This window comes from Chelonoidis abingdonii, chromosome 4 (assembly GCF_003597395.2).
Source record: "Chelonoidis abingdonii isolate Lonesome George chromosome 4, CheloAbing_2.0, whole genome shotgun sequence".
NCBI lineage: Eukaryota > Metazoa > Chordata > Testudines > Testudinidae > Chelonoidis > Chelonoidis abingdonii.
The window spans coordinates 91,706,467-91,732,571 of record NC_133772.1 but is presented as its reverse complement, the minus strand read 5'-3'; the positions used below and the strand labels follow the sequence as shown (position 1 = coordinate 91,732,571).

Sequence of the window (26,105 nt, the reverse complement as noted above, 5' to 3'; positions counted from 1 at the left end):
AAAAAATAAATGGTGGGTATTGAGCACCCACCAGCAGTCAGACCCCACCCCCACCTCTAGGCCTCCTGCCCACTGGCCGCCCTGCTGATCAACTCCTCCTCCTCCCTCCCAGCACCTCCCACCCACCACGATCAGATGTTCCACAGCGTGCAAGAGGTGTGGGGAGGGGGAGGAGGAGGCGGCGGAGCAGCAAGGGCCAGGCACGCTCCGGGGTGGATGTGGGAAGAGGCAGGGCAGGGGACTTGGGGAAAATGTGTTGAAGTGCTGGGCAGGGGAATCAGGACAGAGACAGCATGTGGAGGCCCATGGCCCCCCTGCCTAGAAGCTGGACCCACTGCTGGATGCTTCCATGGTGCAGCACGGTGTCAGAGCAGGTAGGCACTAGCCTGCCATAATTGGACAGCACTGCCGATGGGACTTTTAGCTTCCTTGTCGGTGGTGCTGACCAACATGACCCAGTGCCTTACATGCCACAACCCAGTACTGGGTCGCAACCCAAGCTTTGAAAAATGCTGGCTTAAACCAGCCTTGAGACTGAAAAATTCATAGAAAATTGCATTATCCCAGAATAACTAAAGGAAACTACACAGTGATTCATTTCATATCTTAGATCATTAATATGACTGAATAAAGAGATCTTGAACAAACAATTTTGCAAACGTTTTTGTAAATGCACAACCTTTTCATTATCTATAAATTGGGCAGATTGTATCATCAGACTGGGCCTTCTCACTGAGAGACAGAGTCAAAGCTGGCCTTTGGGGTGGGCTGTCTGGGCCCCTACCCAGGGCAACCCACCAAAGAGGGCATTGTGTACAGGGTTTGGATTCCCACCTGACCTGCTGAGGGCCAGCTGGGTGGAGGGAGGTACAGGCAGGCAGGCAAGCAAGCAGCAGCGCTGGAGAGGAGACAGGGGTGAGAGACCCAAGCTGCAGGGGGCAGTTGGACAACCAGCTGTGGGAGCCAGGTGACTTCTCCAGAGCAGGGGTTCCCCTCCTCCCCCCTCCTCCACATGTGCAGCTGCTCCTGTTACCATCCCCACCCCTCCTCTCCAGAGCTGTCCCTGGCCACTCCAGACTGGGAGCATCCTCCTGTCTGCTGGGGGGCGAGGACTGATGTTGGGGTGTCCTCTTCACCTACGCACCTGATTTCCACTGAGCTGGTGTGATAAGACGGGGCGAATCTGTGTGTGTATGGCTGCCTCTCTGGGTCCAGAGCTGCTGGTGGCTACTTGTGTTTGAACACAAGCCTTCAGGCTCCTGACCCCGAATGCTTTCTTAAAGAGCCAGTGCACTCATACACTCAGATACACACACAAATTCCCCTTAACACCTCTCTCTCTCTCTCTCTCATATATCCTAAACACCAGGGCTCCCTGCATTCAGGTCACTTCCCCACCTGGGCTGTGCTGAGGCATCAACAGCTGCTGCTCTCATGCCCTCTCCTTACACAGCCCAAGGGATGCATGGGGCAGAGGAGCAGTAGTCCACTGGGAGAACAAGCAGCTATGCCAGCTGCTTTGTGCACCCAGGTGGGTCAGTTTGCCCTATGTGGGTGCAGGAGGGGGATGCAGGGGTTAGGGGCGCAGGAGGGAGGTGCAAGGAGTAGGAGTGAAGGCACAGTGAAGAGGTTAGGGGCAAAAGGTAGCGCAGAGCAGGCATTGGGGGGGAAGGGAGGGTGGGGAGCCCATGGGGGCCAAGGGCAAGTTCACCCACGGTGCCATTTTCCCTAAAGCTGGCACTGTACAGAGTAGCACACAAAGAATATAGCTCCTATCTGAAAGTATGGGGAATCAGAAAATGTTCAAAGTTGTAAGATAAGGGCTGCAATTTTTAAAGTAAGATTGATAGATGATAGAAACACTAATTTAACAATACCAGAATTTCTTACAACAGCTTTGAAAATCCCCTGCTTTCCATGCAAACTAATAGAGGTACATTGCCCGTGTTCTGCTCTTCATCCTCAGACTCTGGATGGTAGCTTCTTGTTTGTTAAGCAAGCTATTAAAATATTTGATAGTTTTTAAACAGAAACATTTTGTGATTTACTCTTTGCAATCAGCTGCTGTAATTAGAATAGCCGATAATATTTTACAGTGCAATTTGCCTTTAAGAAGCAAAAGCCAGATTCATGGGGCATTTACTGTAAGGTGTTGCCCTACATCCAGTTAATAATACTGCAGGCAAGGAATTTAAGTGGGTGCTATAGAGAGAAGAAAGCATTATTTAGAGAAAGCTGCTACAGCTAGAATAGAAAAATGAACCTATTCATATGCCCCTTGCCTGTTGTATTGTGAGCAACAAAGCTGTGATCTATAACAGAGCCAAATAACCTTTATCCATCTTTTACATGAATTACATGGAAAGACCCAAAGCAAATAGCACCCAGTGGGCCCTGTTTCTATCCTGGGCAAGCAGTTCTATGTTTGACAATGACTAAGTGCACTTGGAAGTAGTGTCAAATGGTAATACCAATGAGTTGCTTTCTGGTGATGAATGGTACCCCTGAGATATAGCACACTGAGGTTTGCAGCTGACTCTCACGCTACCAATCTGTGGAGAACTTGGACTCCCTTACAGATTCAGGATCTGAACAGGAAACTAAATATGAAAATCCAGCATGTAATTCTCTTCACAAAATAATAATAATAAAAAAAGAGAGAATTACATGAGCCAAGATAACTAGTTAGAACTTGGTAGCCTGCCATATAATAAGAATCCTTGCATAGATTTTTATTATTGTTTGTTAAAGATCTGGGTTTGGAAGCTGGACATGGATTTCAAATGTCTATTACATTCTGCAGCTGTGAGCTAATATTGGAGAGAGGTCACCAGGAGACGATGCAATCATAGACATGTGGCCTTATCAAAGTCAACGGAAACGTGTGTGTTGAAGCTCCTGCAGAAATCAAAGAAGGTTAGTGCAAGGTTTAGGGCACCTTTCAAACAGAGTGATCTCCTAAAATACTTTAGGGATTGTTGATATTGGGATCACTCACCCAGCACAGAAATGCAGTCACCTCTGAGGGAGAATGCAGTAGCCATTCTTAACCAATGACGCTACACGAAAACTTGAGACAGCGCACCAGAAAATAACTACTTTAGTTGGAATTGCAGTGGGAATGTTGGAAGGACAAAATGTTGTCTGTCTAATCTTGGGTGAGCCAGGAGGAACCCAAAAACCAAAGGAAAAAAAGGATGTAGTAAGCAGCCTTTTTTTTTTTTTTTTGGCAGATTATGATTGGCTCCCAATTGCGCGCTTTCCAGTGGGAAATTCAACCCCTCCCCCCAAAAATCAGAAACCCCCTCCCCCCAGAAAAGCCCCCAAACAAGCAACACATTACTTAAAGAAATGAATAGGCAGTTACATACACAAAGAAGACAATATACACTTGCTGAGAGCAGCCTTGGCAGGTATGGAAGTGCTACTATCCCCATTTTACAGATGGGGAACTGAGGCCCAGAGAGGTTAGGTGACTTGCCCAAGGTCACACAGCAATAAGGCTGTGGCAGAACAGCAAATGGAACCCTGTTCTCCAGAGTCCCAGGCTAGTGCGTCCATCACTGGGCCATCCTTCCTCTGGTTTCTCTTCAGACTGTATGTTTCAAAGTACTACTGACCAAATCAGAAAGTGGCCAAGGCTTACATCCCTGTTCTTGCAAACAGGGTCATGAGGTTGCTCATAACTGCAAGTAATCAAGGCTTCTATTTAAAATTTCATCCAAACACACTACTTCCAGCAGCATCCCTTTCCCTAGCCTCATGCTGAAGTAAAGTGACTAGATATCCTGATTTTATAAGGACAGTCCCTATTTTTGGGTCTTCTTATATAGGCTCTTATTACCCCCCACCCCTGCCCCGATTTTTCACATTTGTTGTCTGGTCACCCTATGTTGAAGTATTGGTTGTGCACATTTCAACCCTGATTCAGGAAAGCACTTAAGCATATGCTAAAGTCCTAGTGTCTTGTACTTAAGTACTGTTCTGGATCAGGGCCTCAAGTGGGAGACAGGTGTGCTTAAAATAAAGCCATATATTTACATACCTAGTTACCACTGTGCCCTCTTCCATAATCAATTCATCCATTCCTGAGGATATTTTTCTGCAGAGTTCAGTGGTTCTGTGTATTACTGTCCCAAACATTTAAAGTGTTAGGCTGGGTGTTGAAGGTTAATGACTTCATCTGCACCATGGGATACAAGACTATAATATGCCCAGCCTCTCCCACTAATTCCATTTGTTTCCTGAGTCTCTTTTCATCCCTCCTCACCCCCTGGAATTTTAAAATTTTTGGAGTTGGGGAGAAACCTATTGTCTCAAATTAAATCCTAGTGTACATCCAGAGTGAATTTGGACTATTGATTTAACAAACTCAGGACCTATTACTTAGTAAAACAGTTTACATTTAAACACCAGAAAGACCAAACTGCTGACTTTGTAGGTGTTTAACTGATGTTTGCTTAGTTAGTTTCAGCTGGAGATTCCAAAGTTTACAAAACTGAAGTAAATGAAAATCCTCTGAGGTGGGTAAATGTTAGCCTTTTTTTTTTTTTTAAACAGCTGGACAAAGAGAGGTGGAGTGACTGACCTAAAGCAGCATGATGAGGCAGTGGCAGGGTTAGAAATAGAACCCAGGTATCCTGGCTCTGAGCCTGCATTCTAATCATCTTCTCAAATCAATCAATTATTATTAATATTCTGGCATCTCCAGGGGCCCCTGCTTATACTCACTCCTTAACCAGCATTACACACTTCTAAGGTTGCACTGGATGCAATATCACTCCATTCCCAGCTTCTTTGCTAGGGAAATCATGATTTCCCGACTTACACAGAGGTGAATATTTTAGCTCCATCTTTTGCTTCCCTTCCTTTCATTTTCCAGAGGAGTGTTGCAGTTAAGTTCTGCTAAGTCCATTGGGGCTGTTAGCAGGAGGCACTTGAACAACTCCTGAGACTGTCTGGTGTTCAGGTCTATACGTGCGTTTGAGTTAAGATTTAATTCCTCCTTTAGAACTAGTGTTACGGCCCAGTTTAGAACAAAGAGAGGGAAGGGTCCTGTTACAGTCCTGTTGATAGTGTGCCTAGAGGTTGATGGGAGGACATCCCTAGAGAGGCAGCCTTGGCAGGTTGACATTTGCACCAAGTACAGTGATTTGTTGGATGAGTGTTTGGTTTTTTTTCTGGTTCCCTTTGGTGGATACAAATAGAAAGGGGAAAATACAATAAATCAAGCCTCCCCAAGCAGGGCCCTTGCCTTTAGCTACACCAGCTCCCTAACTAGCTTTGTATCCAATGCAACACAGCCCCCCTCCCCCCCGACTTTCAAAACTTTCCATGGACTGAGTCCCCGTGACCTCTCTGGCCTGCCATCCACCCTGCCCTCTGCTTTTAGGCCGCCTCCGCAGACGCGACCAGGCTCCCCCATGTGCCCTTTGGAGAGCTCCGTCGTGTACAGTGCCCCAGCTTGGCAGCAACACACTACGCAGCCCTCCTCGCCAGCGCCCTAGCGAGGCTGGCTCAGGTACACTGCAGGGACCGCCTGCTACCTTTGCAGCCAGGCACTGAGCGCAGCAAGCGCTGGGAGAATCCCCGGCAGCACGCGGGGAAAGGTAGAGGCCCTACGCTGCTCCCACCGCTAAGGTGCACCCAGTCCCCTCGGGCCATAGGCTGCCCCGGGCGGGGGTGTGGCCAGGATGTCACGTGTGGGAGGCTAAGCTGGAGCTGGAGGCAGAGCGAGACTCAGAGCAGGAGCGGTGGGCAACTGACTCTGCCTTGGTGCCGGGATCATGCCCTACGTTCTCATCAGCACGCAGATCCGCATGGTGAGTGTGCGCGGCGGGTGCATGTCGCAGGACCCTCTGCCGGCCTGCACCCCTCTCCCATTGGGGCCGTTGTTGCGCCTTCCTAGCGGACATGCGAGTGTCTGGCTTAACAGGATCCGGACCGAGCCCTTCCTTCCCCCTCCAGAGAAGCCCAGCCTGTAGCAGTTCTCCCGTCCCCAGGAAGGGAGGGAGCTGGAGATTATTGAGAAATACAGGCGTAGAGGGGCAGGGCCGGGAACTACTTCCGTGGTTTGAATCATGGCAGCAGGGTGAGTTCTGGCTTCACTCGGGGTTTGTGGCAGCACCAAGCGGGCTGCGCGGGGCGCCAGCTGCACTCCGGAGGAGATCGCGGGGCTTTCGCTCTCTCCTGATCCTACTCTTGTCCCTGGTGGCAGCTGCTTTTCGTTAACGTGCACGGATGTTTCTGACACACTGCCTGGTTTATTTCCAGTGCATGGTTTTGTTTATGTCTGGTGCTGGCGGTGGGTATAAAATCCAGGCTTGACGATTTGTTTGTGTTTGAATTTACAAACAGCTGGATGACACTTGATTTCCCCTCTCTAGGCGTGCGATGTACTACTGTCCAGCTGTGCAGGTAACTTAGTACCTTTGCAAACATCTGGGTGACAGCTGATTCCTTCCCCCCCAATTTAATTCCCAAGTGCCATGTATAGTATCATTGCCTAGCTGTACAGAGATTTTAGTGCATTTTAAAAACAGCTGGATGACACCTGAATTGCTTCTGTAGTATTGAGATACTGCTGCCCAGCTTTGGAGGTAAATAGTGCGGTTGCAAACAGCTGGATGGCGGCTGATTCCCTTCTTACCCCCCATTCCAGGAGTGCAATGTACAGTACTGTTGTCCAGCTGTGTAGGTACCTTCTGCAAACAGCTGGGTAACAGCTGACTTTCCATCCTCCAGTAGTGGTGTGCTATACTGTTGCCTACTTGTGCAGCTAATATAGTCCTTGACTCTTCTCCTCTTTGCTGTCAGGTAGATCCTGGCATGTGTTACCTGGTTGTGTTTTGACACTTGTACCGGGCTTGATAAATTCCCTCCCCTTTCCCATGATACATGGTTTACACTTAAAGAGTCTTGCACTTAGCCAGATAACTGTCTCTGGGGCACTGACTGGAACATTGAGAGGAAAAACCCCAACGGACTGTCCTCTCCCTTTCCTGGGTGTCTCATATGGGCATCATTCAGGGTATGTCTATGCTAGACTTCTGTACCCTGAGTTAACTGGCAATCAGTTACAAAAGTCTAGTGTTGGCAAGGCCTTAGAGGGCTCTGACGGAATAGGAACAAACATAGTCCATAGCTCAGAGGGAATTTATGGAGGCAAAAGGAAACTAGTGGTAAGAGCCTGAGTGTGTCTGAGAAGGAATTGTCCTGCCATCTAACAAACCAGTACGTGTGGCTGCCTTCACCATCGATTTTCACCATTCCCTGCAAATAGTCCTGCCTCCGCTCCTCTGCTTGATGGTCCTACGGAGGGAAATAGGAAGTCTGACCAGGTTATGCATGTTGAACATGCAACAATACAGTTGAAACCATGTTTAAATATGGTTGCTAGCATAGTTACTGTGGAACGGGATGTTTTTCTGACAATTGTGCTCTGGGCACTCCCAACTAGCCTATAGCCTGCTTGTCTAATCTAGTCATGTGCAGGACAAAAACATTGGTTCACACAGGTCAGGAAACACAGTGATTGCGAACAGAGTTTCAGGTGCTGTCTGCATAAAGTCTAAAAAGCAGGCAAAAGTTATTTTGTTTTCTTTATTTTTTAAAGGGGAGACTTGTAAATTTTGACTGAAGTCCAGAATATGAGGATGTGATTTTTGCAATAGGAAGAACTCAACTGTGAAACAAACAAATTAACCCACAGTCAGGAGTTAGGTAATGGAAGAACTGCTCCTATTATACACCTTCCTGAAACTGTGCGTGTATGTTATATAGAGCGAGAAAACATGATGGTGTGTAGTGGAATAAGGATTTTCCTGTTTACTGTAATGGATTTGGGGTAGATGCTTTAATCCTTCACAGGTTATGTAAATGATCCCAAATAGCCACACACCATCTCATCTTATTTATAATTCAATATAATACTTGCTATTTCCAGTGCTTTTAAAGGTTTTATTGGTACGGATTTTCATATCTCTGTGTCTGCATGGCCAGGTTGCCATAGTTACCACAGATAAGCTCTGGATGGTAGGAAAATGAATGTGTGTGTGTCACATACTCACAGTGGTCATGTCTACGGTTCATAAATCCTCAGAGCTAGTTACAAATACTGGCCTCAGTCCTGCAGTTGGATCGCTGTGGGCAAACTCCTGTCCCGTCTTAGAGTTCCCTTGGAATTAATGGGTCTCTGCATGGCACAGAGGTCCACTCCAGTGGATCCAATTGCAGGATTGGGTCCTCCGGTGTGTCATTGGAGAGTTTGGGATCTCAGCGCTTCAGTGGGATATAGCAAATGTTACAGAAAGAGCTTAAAGTTGTCATTGGTCCACAAGTGAAACAAAAACTGAAATCAGTAGTGGGCTAATGTACGTTTAAAAAATAAATAAATCCTGCTTTCACCTGGGCCACATTGGCAATGGCCAGAAGGAGGGGAGCATGGCTGCCTTTGCTTTGCCAGATTTTTGTTCTTTGTGCAGTAGCTTTTTGGAAGCTGCCGGTTTGGAATGTTGGAAAATAGGGCCAGTTGAGATGACTGAGCAGGATGTAGGTGAGGTGCTCAAAATAATGTATATTTAAAAAGTGCAGTTTATTCCGTGGTTGCAGAACTAAGGATTCCCTGCCATGGATAGAATGACTCTGTGTGTGACACACAACTGTCTAAAATGTGTGATTTGTTTTTTAATTATTAGTGAACAGTACAGTTAGTAAATTGCTTTAAGTACACCTCTACCTTGATATAACGTGAGCCGATATAACACAAATTTGGATATAACGTGGTAAAGCAGCACTCTGGGGGAGGGAGAGGCTGCGCACTCTGGTGGATCAAAGCAAGGTCGATATCACACGGTTTCACCTATAACACAGTAAGAATTTTTGGCCCCCTTGAGGACAGCGTTATATCGAGGTAGAGGTGTACTATCTAGTGCTAGAGCTCTGTTCTTATTATAGAGGCTTACAATATTTTTATATCCTAATGTAGATGCAGTTATTCTGGCAAACATCATGGTCCAAAACGTCTGTTAGTCTATAAGGTGCCACAGGACTTTTTGCTGCTTTTACAGATCCAGACTAACACGGCTACCCCTCTGATACTATAGAGGCTTTGTTGATTTAAGAAACATGCATTGTCACAGTTGCTGTGTTAATGGATGAGCACTATGGGGCAGAGGACTGACCTCCCTGCCAGAGGTTACATTGACCTGGCTGGCTATGCACAAGTCCTTTGCCATTGTTGCTGTGCTGCGTTCCCATAGTCCTGTATGTAAGTCATGCTGCCGCTGCGCTGGACTTAGCTGCCTCTGCTGTCCGGTAATTTCATTGCTAAGCCAGTAGTGGGTCAAGGTGCACTGCTTCGGGCTGCTAGTTTGTTTGCTTCTGTAACATAGGCTCACATAATCATGCCCTTGCCCACCATCAGCCTGAGCGCACATTCCAGGAACAGCACGTACGTGATGTGTCTCTAAGGTTAGTTAGTGGAAATCAATACAGGGTCTCCAGGTTCTGTTTCTTTCCTGTTCACAGGCCTTGCTATTTCCCTGGCATAACCTCTCTCTTCTCTGGCACTAAGGCCAGGTCTACACTTAAAACTTGCAAGTACAGTAATGTCTATTAGAGAGGAGTGTGTGTGTTTTTTTTTTTTACAATACTTTTATATCCTAGTGTAGAGGCAGTTATACTGGCAAACAGGTGCTTTTGGCGCTATAGCTTATTCCATTCAGAGCAGAGGTATAAGTGATAGCAGCCAAAGCACTGTTTTGCCAGCTGCAAGCTGCATCTACGCTTGGAGGGTATAATACCAGTATAGCTATATCAGCAAACCTTTTCTAGGGTAGACTAGACCTGAGAGACAGCTCCTCCCTAGGGCGCCAGGTTTGTATAATTTTTGGTGGTGTCCAGAATGGGTCCAAGCAGAGCCATCCCATACATAGGACAGACGGGGACAATCGGCCTGGGCCCTGCACTTTGGGGGCCCCACGCTTCAGGGGGAAGTGGGGCCTGGGTGGTAAGCAGGGGACCTGGCGCTGGCAGCAGCAGCAAGTGACCCAGCCCCAGCCTGCTCTGCCCTGTCTGCTCCTGGTTTTGTTTGGGGGAGGGGACGGAAGCCAGAAAGAGGTGGGGTGGGGCCTTGGGGGGAGGGGTGGAATAGGGGTGGAGCAGGGGCAGGAAGAGGGGGCGGGGGCTTTGGGGGAAGGAATGGAATGGGAGCAGGGCAGAGCAGGGATGGGAAGAGGCAAGGCGGAGCGGAGCTGTCTGGGTAACTTGCTGCTGCTGACGCCAGGCCCACTGCTAACTCCCCAGGCTGTCCTGGACCCCCCATCCCCCTGAAGTGCAGGGCCCCCCAAAGCATGGGGCCTGAGGCGGTTGCCCCAGTCCATCCTATGGACGGGAGAGCTTTGAAAATATAAGCCTAAACATTGGTGGAGCCGGACCCACCTTCCTGAATATTGGTGGCGCACAGGCACCACAGGGCCATATAACTTGCCATCTATGAAGTCAAGGGAAAAATGGAAAAACTGCCATTGACGTCAGTAGAAGCAAGATCAGGCCCTGAGTTTGTACTTTTCAGCTTGGAAATAAGGGGGAATATGATAGAGGTATATAAAATTATGAGTGATGTGGAGAAAGTAGATAAGGAAAAGATAGTTACTTATTCCCATAATACAAGAACTAGGGGTCACCAAATGAAATTAATGGGCAGAAGGCTTAAAACAAATAAAAGGAAGTTCTTCACACAGTGCACAGTCAACTTGTGGAACTCCTTGCCTGAGGAAGTTGTGAAGGCTAGGACTATAACAGCATTTAAAAGAGAACTGGATACATTCATGGAGGTTAAGTCCATTAATGGCTATTAGCCAGGATGGATAAGGAATGGTGTCACTAGCCTCTGTTTGTCAGAGGATGGAGATAGATGACAGGAGAGAGATCACTTGATCATTGCATGTTAGGTTCACTCCCTCTGGGGCACCTGGCATTGGCCACTGTCGGTAGACAGATACTGGGCTGGATGGACCTTTGGTCTGACCCGGTACGGCCGTTCTTATGTTCTTACTTCTAAACTGTTTGGGGTTGTTTCATCCCCTCTGGGCACACCCCTGGTTCTCCCCTTCTGAAATTCCATGGAACTTCTGGGCTCCAACATTCATCTCTCTTGTAAAAAACAAAATCATCATATTTTCTTGCTCCTTCAACCTTGCTGGCTCCAGAGAAGATTACTTTCTATCCACTGCCAGCTCTACCATCAGGGCCGGCTCCAGGGGTTTTGCCGCCCCAAGCAGCCAAAAAAAAAAAAAGCCGTGATTGGAATCTGCAGCAATTCAGTGAGAGGTCCTTCACTCCGACTGGGAGTGAGGGACCCTCCGCCGAATTGCCGCCGAATAGCTGGACGTGCCGCCCCTCTCCGGAGTGGCCGCCCCAACAACCTGCTTGCTAAGCTGGCCCTGTCTACCATACAATCAGCCAGAAATGTAATTGACCCGTGATAAGGAAGAGCAAACATTTCCAGTTTGCCTGGGGCAGTAAAATCCTTTGTCTCAATGTCAATTTTACCCTCATGCTCTTCTTAACTAAGTCTAGGTAGTTAAAATGAGTTTTTAACTATTGCATTTTGGTGATGGCTGTACTAGGTTCCAGAACATGTGGGGGAGACCCTCCTGGATACAGCACCCAACCTCCATGCCCAGTTGTAGCAGTTGATAATGCTCTGTCAAATAGGTGATAAGGAGCCAGGATTACTAGATTCTCACTCTGTGGCTTCACACATCTCACTTAGACACTGTACCTCAGTTTCTGTAAAAATATGGCCAAGCTGGATAAAAATATGTTTTTTTTGTTGAAAAAATAAATAGAATTTTTTTAAACTTAAATTGGATTTTTTAACTTTAAATAATAAATTTTTCTTTTTAAAAATCAGTTTAAAATGAAATCTGAATTTAATACAAAATACAAAACTTACAAGAGTGTCTCAATATTTACATAAAAGTTAAATGTGCTGAATCCATGAGCTTATATCAGAAACCTTCAGTTAAATATTGTTTTTTAATATAAAGAATCAGCGGAAAACATCCAACCGTTGCGATCAAGCTTCATAAGTATGGCACAGTAGTTCATATACTGTATTAAGGGCTTATTTTGCTTAATAAAAATAAATGGCATATGCTCCTTTGTGTGTTTAAATTCCAGTTACCACACTAATGCAGGGTGACACAAATCATGAGCAAAAAGTTAATTATCTTGTAAATAAAAAAAGTCATTCACCATTTTCAAACATACTAAAAATGTACAATTAATAAGAATCTGAAAATATTGAGGTATAGAATTGCTTATATAAATGTCTGTAGTTATAGTGTACCCTCCAAGGTAGCAGAAAGATGTAACAAATCCAGTGTAAAGGCTCTATTTAGTTATAAATCAACATGTGAGATTTGGAGATTTTTCAGAGCAGGTTAGACAAACACCTGTCAGGGATGGTCTCTAAATAATGCTTGTCCTGCCATGAGTGCAGGGGACTGGGCAAGATGACCTCTCAAGGTTCCTTCCAGTCCTATGATTTTATGTTTTAATGGTTTTATCAATGAATGAGAATGCATCTTTCTTTAGAAAAGAACTGAAGCACAAATGGAAGAGTTTATTAAAATCAGTTATTTAAATCAAGGCTTTTCACTTGATTTAAATCACTTATTTAAATTGCCTTGATTTAAATCAATCCAGTCTGAGTAGGGGTGATAACTGACTACCTCACACGTGTTGTGAAGATTAAAAAATTAATGGCCGTAAAGCATTCTGAGTTCCGTGTCTGGAAGTGCTATAGACAGGCAGAGTATTAAGTGTTTGAGAGGCCTTGTTCTCAAGTCCTCCTTTCCTCATCAAATGCACTCTCCTCTCCCCCTTACCTGTACTGTTGTCCTGCGTGTTGTCTTTAGTTCCTGTTAGCCCTGTAATTTCTATTATGTTGGAGGACTCTGTTACAAGACTGTTGTCCCCAGACATAGTTAAAACACAGTTCATTCTTAACTGTAAATCTCAACTAATTGTTCTAACCGTAATCAATATAGTCTGGTAATGGCCGTGCAAAAGCGCAGAGCCACAGTATAATTCAGGAACAAGGTAAAACATGGTTTGGTCTCATTCATGTTGTAAGGTTGACCCGTGTTCTGATTGTATCCAAAGCTACCATGTTTTAACCTAGCCCCCCAACCTTATAGATTACAGTATAATTAGGACCTTGGGTTTGAAAGTTCTTTGGGGCAGAGAATGTTCTGTAAAATGACACATTTGTAGCACTGTGTAAATGCTCTTTAATACAAGCAGTTGGGATATACATGGCACAATGTAAACACTCAGATGACTTGCACCTCTGTCTTCCTACCTCCATCTCATTTGCTTTTCTTCGCTTTAAAGGGTACATGCCAACAATCACTTTACATTTCATTGGCATTTCTCTGTACCTGGTTATTCCCAGAGATGGTCACCAGTATCTTCCTCTCATTTCATGAAACAACATTTATCTGCTAAAGAATTCCTCTGGAAGAAGGATCTTTTTGGAACCCCATCAGCACCTCTCCTTGTTCAGCCAGCAGAGGGCTCTGCTAGAGCAATATGCCTAAGGCACACACTCCCATTGTGAGAGGAGGCAGCTCCTGTGTCCTGTAGGAAGTGCTTAAGTGGGCAAACAAATCAGTAGCCAAATGCTGGCTGACCCTTGCCTCTCGGAGCTTGTGCTAAGGGACTGTTTAATTGTGGTGTAGATGTTTGGGCTAGGGCTGCAGTCTGAGCTCTGGGACCCTCCCACTTCGCAGGGTCCTAGAGTCTGGCACCAGCCTGAGCCCAAACATCTACACTGCAATTAAATTGCCTGAGTCCTGCGAGCCCGAGTCAGCTGGCATGGGCCAGCCACGGGTTTTTAATTGCAGTGTAGGCATACCCTGAGTGTCTACACTACAAACTTTGGTCAACATAAGTTACATTGGCATAAAGCCTCCACAGTTAGTATATCGCTTGTTCGCATGAATCCTTGGCTCCTTGTGTTGGCGGTGCATGTACTCACCAGGAGGGCTTTTGTCAATACACAGTGCGCTGCACCATGGATAGGTATCCCAGTATGCATTCTGCCACTGGCCACTGCACAGTTTTTTAGGCAGTTTTGGCAATGTGTGGTGGGGCAGAAAAAAGTCACAAAGGGGTGACTGGGGACCAGGGGTCAACTTCCCAGCATGCAACTGTCTCTATCTCATACTGTCATCTATATCCCAAAATTTTCATACCTTTTTAAAAATTCCACGAACCTGCACCATGCTCCTTGCTGTCCACCATCTTGGACAGAAGCATGGAGTCTGCACAGCTCTGCACTATTGTCATACATGTTGCAAGCACAGGATGCACGATCCTCCGGTATTAGCAGAGCTGCAAGAATAACATGATGATTGCCTGGAGGTCAGATTGCTGTGGGACGTAGCAAGAACCAATTCGAGGTTGTTGGTGGCATTCACAAAGCAGCTGCAAATGGGGAAGTGCCCGTGCTTGGCCTGGGAAATGAGCACTGACTGGTGAGGTCACATTGTAATGTAGGCTTGGGATGAGAAGCACTGACTGCAGGACTTTCGGTTGCGCAGTTCCACATTCCTGGATCTGTATGTTGAGCTCACCCCAGCCCTCCAGCTCAGGGACACCACTGGAGAAATGAGTGGCCATCACACTGGGGAAGCTTGCAATGCTCAGTTGCTACCAGTCAGTGGGAAATCACTTTGGAATTAGAAAATTCACTGTGGGGGCTATTGTCATGCGAGTGTGCAGGGCCATTAATCATCTCCTGCTATGCAGGACTGTGACTCTTGGCAATGTGCAGGACATAGTGGATGGATTTGCAGCTATGGGGTTCCCAAACTGCGGTAGAGCAGTAGACGACACACACTTTCCTATATTAGCACCAGACCACCTTGCCACAGAATACATAAAAAAGAGAAAGAGCTACTTTTCTATAGTTATGCAAGTGTAGGTGGATAACCGGGGATGCTTCACCAACATCAGTGAAGGTGCATGACTCTCCCATCTTTAAGAAGACAGGACTGTTCAGAAAGCCTCAAGCAGGGACTTTCTTTCTTGACTGGTGGATTATTATTAACAATGTTGAAATTCCAGTAGTGGTCCTGGGGGACCTGGCTTACCTCTGGCTCGTGAAGTTGTACACCAGCCACCTTGGCAGCACCAGGAAAAGATTCAGCTACCGGCTCAGCAGGTGCAGAATGACAGTTGAATAAACTTTTGGCAGATTGAAAGGATGCTGGCGCTTTTTATTCATAAGATTAGATCTCAGTGAAAAAAGCATCCCAATGACTATAGCTGCCTTCTGCATCCTGCATAATATTTGTGAAGCAAAGGGGGAAAAGTTGCTGGGGTGGAGATGGAGCAGCCATTTGCCAAGTTTGAACAGCCAGACACAAGGGCTATTAGAAGAGCTCAATATGGAGCTTTATGGCTCAGGGAGGCATTGAAAGAGCACTTTAACAGTGAGACACCGTAGTGGGCTGTGATGTACTGTGCTCTATCTGGCCTGCTGTTTTGGGGCCTGTTAGGAATTGTGTGGTGCTTGGTGTGCATCTGTGAATATAACACTGACAATGCATCGAGTAATTTTGTGGTGTTTGCTGTACATTTATGATCATTACACTGTTACTGAGCCTATGAGTATCAAGTAAGGGGGTGCTAGGCACTCTGCAGTATATATTGTGAACCAATAAAGATGAAGTGTTTTCCAAATAATAAATTTTATTCAGTAACAAAATCAGTGCACAGAAAAACCTGTGCAATTTAAAAGCAAATACATTGAAAACTTAATAAAATAAATTAATGGAACAGAACTTAACAAAGGGAAAGAACTGCAATGTCCATTTTACCTATAAATACAGCAGCTGTGGCTCTCACAGGTCAGTAGGTGTGAAGCTGTAGTTGTCCTTAATGTCCCCCTGGGTAGAATAGGGACGTGGCCCCGTGAGGCCATGTGTCAAGGGGAGGAAGAGGGAGGTGCTGCAATGGAGCTCTTCAGGGACTGCAAAAGGAGGGGAACTCAGGATTGGTAAACCTGTAGGTCCACAAGAGTTTGCAGAGTTTGGGCTTGCTGCTGGAGAAGCCCCATTATGTCCTGGTGCATCTCCCTGTCCTTTTCCTGCTGGGACTCCTGGGCCTGCCTTCTCCATACAGTCTGCAATATGCGCAGCCGCTGATAAAACACAAAAGGCACTGGTGTCAGTATAGTCACAATGCAAGGTAAAAGGTAAGGTTCAGAACTCCCTTCTTTTGCTCCCCTAAAGTATTAAACCAGACATACTTGCTGACATTTCTGCTTTGGAATGCTTGTGCACGGTGCCACTCAGAGCGCCAGCGATATTGACTATGGGCTGCTAGAAGTGAGGGAAATGAGGCGCCAATTGCTTGGTTGCATGAAACTGAGTGTAGGCCAAGAGCACTGAATACTGGCAGCATTTCCCGCAAGCGGTGATGATTTTAGCTGAGATCTCACTCCTGAAGGTAACAAAGTCACAGAGAGCACAGCTGCTGCTGATGTCCGGAAGCTGTCCAGGCCCATATGCCGTTGGCCTGCATGCTGTAATGGTGCCTGCCGAAATTAGCACTGACTGGTGTGGGAAAGTGTCCTACCACAGAGGGAGCAATAAGGTTGCCATCTCTGGAAACCTTTGGCAGAGGATTGCAGAGTACCTCCCTGGAAGTTTCATTGAGATCTCTCAGGAGGATTCAAGGGACAAAAGCAAGGGACACTACAGGGGAATGACAAGCAAATAACTCTACCTCTGTTGTACCTATACCTCTTCTAGTATGAGTAAATTAATGAACAGTTGATAGTTGTGTCCTGTTAAGTTTGGGGTGCCATCAGTACATCATTGTGAAGGGAAATACAATTACATTTACCTGAGGTTCCTTCCCCTGCATTGGGCTTGCCCATGTTCAACTGCCAGGATTGACTGGGCTGCAATGGAGTCTCAAACAGGTGCTGGATCACGGCATAGCTGGACCCTCTGGTCGCATGTCCCTCATCCTCCTCCACCTTCTACTCATCCTTGCTGTTCATGCCAGGGACTGTGACTTGGGCTTCTCAGAAGTTTCCATGGTGGTGGTAAGGTTGTGGTGGGGTCTCTGCCAAGTGTGTCATGCAATCTTTGTAAAAGCAGCAAGTCTGAGGCTCTCCACTGGATCGACTGCTGGCCTCCCTAGCCTTCTGATACTCCTGCCACAGTTCCTTCTCTTTCCCACAGCACTGCTGCTGATCCCTGCTGTACCCTTCTGCATCTCTCGTGCAATCTGCTCGTCGATGTCCACATTTCTCAGCTGATCCGTAGCTGTGCTCGCACACACAAACTCTTCCCACAAGCCTCGAAGATCCAATATCTCCTGTTTACTCCAAGCTGGAGCGCATAGCTGGCATGGTCAGCTAGGTGGTTGCATACAACAATGGAGAGCAACTAGAGGTGTGCTCGCCAAGCAGGACAATCAGGAAAAGGCATTTCAAAAATTTGCGGGGCTTTAAAAGGGTGGGGGAGGCCTTCTAGTCTCTGTGACCCCCAGGCAGTGGATCTCACAATTATGACCACAGCAGTCAGTGTCGGGCATTCTGCGACAGCTGCTCGAGGACTGTTAAGGTCGACATAGTAATGCAATGTCTTCAGTGGCAGTGCATTGATCTCAGTACATCAACCATGGCTCAATGCCACTTGGGGAAGTGATGTTACTGTGTTGCTATAAGGGGGCACTTACATTGGTGGGAGACAAATTTAAGCATAGACACATACGTTATTAGGTCAACACAACGTGGCTTATGTTGACCAAACTTTGTAGTGTAGACCGGGCTTTAGAGAACAAAGACGTTTCCAGTAAACATGAACTCTCCTGCTTACCTATAATAGATTCTCCTTGCCATCTCCTTCACAGTAGTTCTCCTTCCTAGATGTGCTGCTTGTGATCCTGGTAGCAGGAGTGTAACTTGGCAAACAAGTGCAAGAAATAAGCTTCCCCCCCAAAGTCTCATATTTCTCGTGGATGTGGGTGGGCAACATACCCTCCCTCACACTGCAAGGGTTTGCTCTTTGGGCTTTTTATTTCTTCTGTTTAACCTGTCCTTTGAAAGTTGAGATGAAGAAATGCACGGACTATGGTATTTTTTTCCCCAATCTGCTGAATTTTAAATTTCCTTCTGCAGGAAGTTGGACCGACAATGGTTGGAGATGAACATTCTGATCCACATCTGATGGACTACCTGGGTGCCGTTAAAAGGAACGTGCTGGGGAACCATTTGTAAGTATTTCTGTGCTACTTCTCTCTCTGCCTCCTCCTCCTCACCATCTCTAATCCTTTGTCAGTTACCCCCTCTCCCCCTCTAGCATGGGCAGTTTTCTTTTCTCACTCCTGAAGTTTCTCATTGAAGAGACAAGGTGGGTGAGGTAATATTTTTTTATTGGACCATCTTCTCTTGGTGATAGAGACAAGTTTTCGAGCTTACATAGAGGTCCTCTTCGGGTCTGGGAAAGGTACTCAGAGTGTCACAGCTAAATGCAAGGTGGCACAGATTGTTTAGCAGAATTAAACACATATTTCAAGGGACCATTCAAGGTGAAGTGGCCTGAAGTGAAATGGCCCATTAATACCCCTCCAGTCTGTCTCATTAAGACAGATGTAGCAGTGTACTGTAATGAAAATGGTGTTTCTGTCAATGAGGCTGCTACTCTGAAGCCTGTCTTTCAACAACCATTGCAGTGGATCCAGAGATCCCTTTATGTCCAGTTTCTTTCCTCAAAGGAACAGGGTCATCAGCATGACTCTCACTTAATAGACTTTATCCATAATGGGACTGCTTTGCAAAGCTTTCCAGTTAATTTGACCTGCTCTTTGCAGATGGAGAAACTGAGGCACATAGGGTTAAGTGTCAGGTATTTTTAATGTATTTAGGTACCTAACTCCCACTGAAATCATTGGGATTTAAGGTCAGATTTTTAAAGGTGTTTAGGCACCTAAGTGACTTACCAAAGGCCACCTAGCAGCAGAGTTCGGATTAGAACTCGAGAATTCTTCTTAGCTGTTAGCCCTGTATAAAGTTTGCACTGCCTCTTAGTTTCCTGTTCAAAACAAACAGCAACAAAAACAATCATTATGAGAGAGGGGCAAGGTAGTGATGTAATATTGGTGGAAAGGGCCCACAACAGAGAAGAGCTCTGTGAAGCTCAAAAGCTTGTCCCTTCCACCAACAGAAGTTGGTCCAATAAAAGATATGACCTCACCCACTTTGTCTCTCTAATATTCTGGGACCAACATGGCTACAGCTACACTGCAAATAATATTTATATTGGATTTTTCATCTGTCAGCCTCAAAGATCAGCAAGACTATGTCTACACTGCAATAAAACACCTGCAGCTGGCCCATGTCAGCTGACTTGGGCTCCTGGGCTATAAAAACTGCAGTGAAGAAATTTGGGCTTGGGCTGGAGACTGGGCTCTGGGACCCCACAATGCGGGAGGGTCTCAGAGCTTGGTTCTACCCTGAGCCTAAATCTCTAAACTGCAGTTTTACAACTCTGCTGCCTGTGCCTTGCAATCCCAAGTCAGCTGACATAGGTCAGTCGTAGGTATTTTATTGCAGTGTAGACATAGCCATAGTGTCTCTGTCCCCAGGATGTAAGTGGGTAGAAATTGAGGCACAGAGGAGCGAAGTGACTTGCCTAGGATGCTGCAGCAGCAAGTCACCGTCTACAGTACTACTATATCTCATTGCCAGGAAGCATTTCTTGATGCTAAGCTTACGTCTTTCCTTTTTCTGTAGGGATGTTCCCATTTTACCACCCTAATGTCCTTGCTGTTTACAGTCTCCAAATATCTTTATCTTTAAAAAGCGACAAAGAGTCCTGTGGCAATTTATAGACTAACAGACGTACTGGAGCATAAGCTTTTGTGGGTGAATACCCACTTCATCAGACACATGTCGCTTATCATGGTGCACACCTTCCTTCTCCTAGGTCACCCAAGCTAGACAGAGTTTGCTTTTTAATCTTTCCTCATGATTCAGTCCCTTATCCAGCACCCTAATCATTTTGTTGCCGTTATCTGAACTCCTGCAGCCATTAATATTTCTGGTACTCAGGTGCCCAGCACTGAACACAATAATCCAGGTGCAGTTTCACCAGAGCTGCATCGAGAATGACTCACTTCCTGGTTTCCTGAATTGGTTCCTGGCCTCTTAAGCTGCTAGAGTCCACTGCAAGCTGACACCGTTTAGCCACTCTCTGCATTGCTGTTGTCCAGGTGTCCCTTTTGAGCGCCTGAACCAGTGACCATGGAAATCAATAGGAGCCTTTTCATTGACTTCAGTGGGCAGTGAATTTCCAGTTCCCCCTCCCCACACACACATTAGTTTGTATTTTTCCAACTGGAATTTTTAATGCTGTTTTCTGTCCATAGTTCTAGTTCCTCTAGATCCCTGCATATTATTTTGCTGCTTGCATTGATTTTGACACTACCTTCCACTTTAGTATAACTTGTAAGTGTTTCTGACATGTTGTTTGCATCCAAAATCCATTCTTACTTGATCTGCTTATTTCTCTTTGAAAAAAATCATTAAAACAGTGGAGGAGAAGCTATTACATCTCTCTGCTGACTGGAGTCCACCTCCATCTTTGAATGGTGGAGGAGAAAAAAACCCACAGCATTAATTACACAGAAGGAGCCCTACTCATTTTCCACCTGTATCTTGAAACTTTAGTTATCAGAGCTTTGCAAAACTCCTTGCTCACTCATCACCCTGGCAAATGGAGGCCTAAGTCATCTACCCCTACAGAACTTAAATTCTCAGTTGGGGAAGAAAAAGTTCTAGTCCTTATGATTGAAGAGAGCCTTCCAAACATAAATCAGTGCAGTGTTGTCTTCCTGCATTTGAAGACACAGTTCTAGTGCCTCTTCTGCCCCATAGTTTAGCCTAATTAGTGGCAACAGGGTGGAATTTACAAGTCTCTGATCAGTTTCATGCTGCTATTCAAAACCACAAGGTGGCAATGACATTGAATTTCTTGAGTTTTTTGTGCTGCAGCGAGGGGGTTATGAACAGGGGAACACAATCGAGTAATGCATGGGGTAAGAGGACCCCAGAAAAAAGGAGGCTTACAGTAAAGCAGTGGATGTATCCTTATCTCACTGCTGCAATCACCACCAGGTTTTTGTTTTTTTTTTAAAGAAGGAATAACACTAGAAACTCCCAGGGGAGGAGCTTCAAATTTGTAAGACACCTCCTAGTCAGAACCAGTTGCAAAAGCAAATAATGACTGAGGTACAGTATCTGATAGCAATCCCAGAATCTATTCATGTCCCACAGTGGGAGGCTGGGCTTCCCACCAGAGAGTTGGCCCCAGGACCCACCTCCTGCCCCTCATATTTTGTATCTGCTTCAGGCTAGTAGGTGTTTTGTAAATAGTGCAAGCTAATTATCACCCCACCCATTTGTTAGGATGGCTTGGGTACAGGATAGTCCTTGATGGCCACAGTAAAGAGCAGCAGCTCCCTGCTGCCTCCTCCCACTGCTGGGGTTGAGCAAGAGGAGACAGGGAGTGTGAAGAAAATAACCCCCTTGGAATGCAGCAGTTCACTCCCACTGAGGACAGTTGCTGCATTCCAAGGGCATTAGCCGAGCAGAACCTGTTTGGAATGACATGAAACGTTTACTATAGGAAGAGCAAAGCTTAACTCCCAGCAACTCAGCGTGGATGCCCATCAACAAAGCTTTGATGTAGGAATTCAAATTGGCTATCAGCGTCGCAATAAGGATGTGTTAGCTTGGGTTAAAAAACGCAGAAGAACTATTTGTAGAGATTTGATCAGCTTCCTATGTGGAAAAGTTCCTCCTCCACAAAACTTTAGAGCTCCCCCAAGACTGACTGTAGTATCCCCTAACCGAGCTACTTAAACAGAAACTCAGGATTTTCTGTCTACCTCATTGTAAATGAAGCTTCACAATGGTTGGATTTCACTGTGTTCTGGGTCCACAGTAGTGATTCCATAATTAAGTTGTATAACCAGCATTTTATTAAAAGCCCGAAACTCACTCACAAACCAATGCATTTAGGTCTGAGTTTGCAGAGAGCCTGAAATAAAAGCTGTAAGAGAGGTGAATTGTGCCTGAATTCATGTTAACTCAGGTGCCTAATTATAACACTACAATTAACTATTTCACTGCCTATAAGAAAGAGGGATGATCACATTGTACAGAGCTGCACAATCTGCTGAGTGGCATGTCATTTAAAACCACCACCTTTTCCCACCCTCAGTCTGACCCATCGAGTGGAGCTGAGGGGAGATCTGAGCCCCAGTAAGGGGAGAGCCAATACTATACTGCCAGCAGGGCATCTAAGCCACTTTCCCAGCCAGTGGGGGGTCTGGTCGTCTTTGGTGGTAGGTGTAGGGCCAGCTTTCCTTCTTGTGACTGCTGTGCTGCTGGAGGCAGCCTGCAGACTCAAGCAGATGTCACTGCATCAGTTACAGGTGGGTCACATGTCCAGGCTTTTCTTGTAACTATGAAGGCTAGCACTTTTTTTTTTAAATAAATAAATGAGAGCTTAGATTCTGCCTTCACCACAGTGCTGGGAGGCTGAGCCCAAAGCATGTGTCTATTGTGCCTATTTTTTAATCTAGCCCTGCTCCAGGTTTTATCCAAATCCCAAACTGGAGGAGCCCAACCGAGCACGTGATCCTATTTTGAACATCTGCCCAGGCACCTGTGAGTTTCATTTTGGTGTCCCCAGCAGGCTAAGCTTGGGAGAGCACCACAACTAATTTTTTCCAGCTCGAGCCTTCAGATCATTTAGGTTAGAAGTTCCAATTTGGCACATTCATGCCATATTGCAGTGTCTGTCACTAGTTGGAAGGTTTGGTGGTTAATGTGAATTCTTCAGGATGCATCAGAGGTTACTGGAACTTGGTAAGCTCAAGGTTTAAGCTCTTCATGATGTCTGCTGAAGTTATATTTCTCTCTGCTGGCTTTTATCTGGAAGGGAGGAATTTGTAAATTCTGACAGCCAACCACACTGTTTCAGACAGGTTACAAACACTGATGATTAAATCCTTAAGTCATATACAACATGTCTTTTGTCTGAACAACTAGCGGTCTTATGACTAAGGCACAGAACAAGGAATCCAACTGGAGTTCTCATCCGGCTCACCACCAACTTGCTCAAGTACAAAACTTCCCTGCCTTAGTTCCTTCACTTGCATAATGGGAATATTATTTACTCACCTCAACATGTGAGCCTAAACTGACACTTAAAAAGCATGTTGAAAGCCTCTTATGGGAAGTATTAAGTTCAAAAGCAGTTGTAATACATATTTTTACACCGTACCTATAATTATAACAAAGTGTAGTGTGTCAGAAGAAAGAAAATAGAGGTCTTCAGCAAGCTCTCACATCTCACCATTATTATACTTTGAAAATACCCTCCCCTCCACTCCAGTAATATTTTACAACCTCAACTTTAGCAACTTTGGGGATTTCTTTGGGTTTTTTTTTTAGTGTCTAGAAGTCAGGAAATGTGTAATTAAAATTCCACAAACAGCTTTAACTCTGACCTCATAGCTCCAATCATTATCAGCATATTGGCTGGTATGGTCATTTTCTGGCAGATAACTAGGTAGCTTTTCCAATCAGTGTATATATGTATCACACCCAAAAAAACTATAGTAAAAGAACATTATTAAGGGTGTGAAGTCAAGTACTTATGTTAGGAAAGGCCAGAATTATGGTTGTCTGTCCAATCTTTATTAAGCCCCTTGTGCATACACATTATGATAGTCTAATTACAGTATCATACTCTTCCCCTCCCCCTAAGAATACCTACCTCATTCAGTGCAGAGTTTGGATGAACAAGCCAGTCTCCACTGGGCCCTTGTCCAGTCTGTCTCCCCACACATCCCTTCTCATTCCCAGTCTCCACCCCACAGGCTCCTTATCCTAACCTACTCCTGTCGCTGCCCACCCCATTCTGGTCCTTGTCCCCTCTGCATTCAAGAGCACAGTCTCCTTGCTTCTGTTACCCTGACCAACCTGGAGAATCAATTGTAAGGATAGTCCTGCTCTGCTCTGGGTTGGAACATGCTCACTACAGACAATCTTCAGAGAATTCAGCTGCAAAACTCTAGTATGTCTACTGAGCCAGCGTGAACTCAGATTTTTCATAGGCTCATAACTTGGGCCAAAGTTGGGAATCTTCATGAGAAGAGAAAAAGGCTCCCCTCTGACAAATTTCAAGCCCTGGTTGCAAATGATGGGGGCACTGGAGCTTCTCACATAAACTAAGATTTTTTTTAACATGAGCAAACAGTATATATTTCTCATCTCCTTCTTAGCAATGTCTGAATACTTTTTGCTAAAACTTGCCAATGCAATTCAGCCGGAGACAGATACCCAGCATAGAAAGCTTCAGCCTGAATGGTCAAAATTAGGAGCAACTGAAAATAGGCTCTTAGAATGGTAAAGGGCAGGCAACCTTAACTACCAGTTCTGCCTAGAATGTATTCACTTTCAAACAGGACTCTTCTCTCCTTTTGGTGGTGTGGCTATGAGTGTTTCTGCACTCTGGCTGCCAAAGAAACTCAATTTTGGAGCCTTCAACCAATACCTACTTCAGTCCCTTGCAGCAGACCTTCAAAGAGACATAAAATGCTGCTTCCTGTTTCAGATCAGTAAAGGGTTTCTCCTCATTTTGATGAGGCCCTAAAGGTGCACAGGTGGGAGTTAGTTCAACAGCTCAATCTTCTAAAAGGCTGAGGCACGCAATCAGACTGTGGTTTTGGACAATTACACTCCAATTTTAGGTGGCTCTTTAATTCTGGGCAAATTTGCTTCACAGAGTTTGAAAATTGTGGTTGTTAGTTTCAGTGTAGTATAGCTGGACATTGCACATTTGGTAGGCTCTGTCCCAGAGTGGTGACAGCAGTGTCTTGCACAGAATTAACTTGATTTTGCTGGAAACACAAGGTCTCTTTAGCAAGGGAAGCTGTGCCTCTTCCATCCATTGTGACCCTCCCATCTTGTTTCCTTTCTTCTTTTTTGGCTGCAGCTGGGAGTACTACGTGAATGATGCACCCCGTATCGTGTTGGACAAGCTGGAGAAATATGGCTACCGAGTGGTCAGCATGACAGGGGTGGGCCAGACCCTGGTTTGGTGTCTCCACAAGGAGTAGCATGGAAGACTGTAGTGTTCTACCTGGACAAGACATTGCTGTGGATCATCTAGCACAGGACTGGCACTGAGCTCCCCATTAATTGATCCATTTTTGTCCCAGTTTCCAGGCACACTCAGGGGAAGTGCTGTATAGTCAAAACATCACATAATGGAAAACTACCATCAATGCCATTAGATGAACTCTAAGGGGAGGCAGAGGTGCCCACTCAATTCTAAGGGTAAATCATGCATGAATCCTTTGGAGATTGGATGGCTCCTCCTAAGTATTTGTCTGAATGGCAGTCTGGGAAATGGCAGCACTTTAAGTGTTAATCTTGCCCATTCAGTAAGTATTTGCGTCAAGTCAAACATTAGCCTGGTTTTGCCCCTGGAGAAGTTAAGCACTGATCTTCTTGCTCATGAGGCCACCATTTAAATGCAGCCCCTGCTCAGTCCTCAGAGTAGGTCAAACATAGACTACTTGTTGCAATCTCCCTGGAACGGTAAGAATAGGCTGCCAGACACTGACCCGGTCCTTGCTATTTGAACAAGCTTCCCTTAGCATTGAGAACAGTTTGAACATTGACTCTAAAGTGGGATTATGGTTGGCGTGAGCAGACACTGTCCTGGTCAGTCCTGATACTGCCATTTCAGTGTAAAACATGGTCTTTGAAATAACTTTAGAGAATTACATCATTGGAGAAAGGTCCTGTGAATATTTCAGGTATTGGCTGCGTAATCTCACCAACTGCATATAATTCCTGGATTGATTTGTACTGATCAGTTCCTACTGTAGCTGATAAGTAATAAAGAATTAATATAAAGAGACTGTGTGATTTCCGTCCATGGGCTACTTTCAGCAGCAGTCAGATGTGTGTGACTGGAGAAGCTATATGAAAA

General features: G+C 45.5%; 1 protein-coding gene across 2 annotated transcripts; it reads left to right on the top strand.

Annotated features, from left to right (window-relative positions):
• The first annotated feature begins 5,516 nt into the window (after positions 1-5,516).
• GCHFR (GTP cyclohydrolase I feedback regulator) lies at positions 5,517-26,029 on the top strand. 2 transcript variants are annotated; one of them, XM_032769035.2, is made up of 3 exons: positions 5,517-5,822; positions 18,212-18,306; positions 25,101-26,029. In XM_032769035.2, exons 1-3 carry the CDS (start codon positions 5,787-5,789, stop codon positions 25,222-25,224), a joined length of 255 nt encoding a protein of 84 aa, XP_032624926.1. In that variant the 5' UTR covers positions 5,517-5,786; the 3' UTR covers positions 25,225-26,029. The 2 variants fall into 2 exon arrangements, with proteins under 2 accessions (XP_032624926.1, XP_032624927.1); XM_032769036.2 differs by lacking the exon at positions 5,517-5,822 and adding an exon at positions 6,363-6,417.
• Positions 26,030-26,105: the final 76 nt, after the last annotated feature.

Excerpts from the sequence above, each read along its gene's own strand:
- GCHFR (XM_032769035.2), top strand. The coding sequence starts at position 5,787 with ATGCCCTACGTTCTCATCAGCACGCAGATCCGCATG. Across the intron at positions 5,823-18,211 it reads TCAGCACGCAGATCCGCATG|GAAGTTGGACCGACAATGGT; the intron begins GTGAGTGTGCGC and ends TTCCTTCTGCAG. Across the intron at positions 18,307-25,100 it reads AACGTGCTGGGGAACCATTT|CTGGGAGTACTACGTGAATG; the intron begins GTAAGTATTTCT and ends TTTTGGCTGCAG.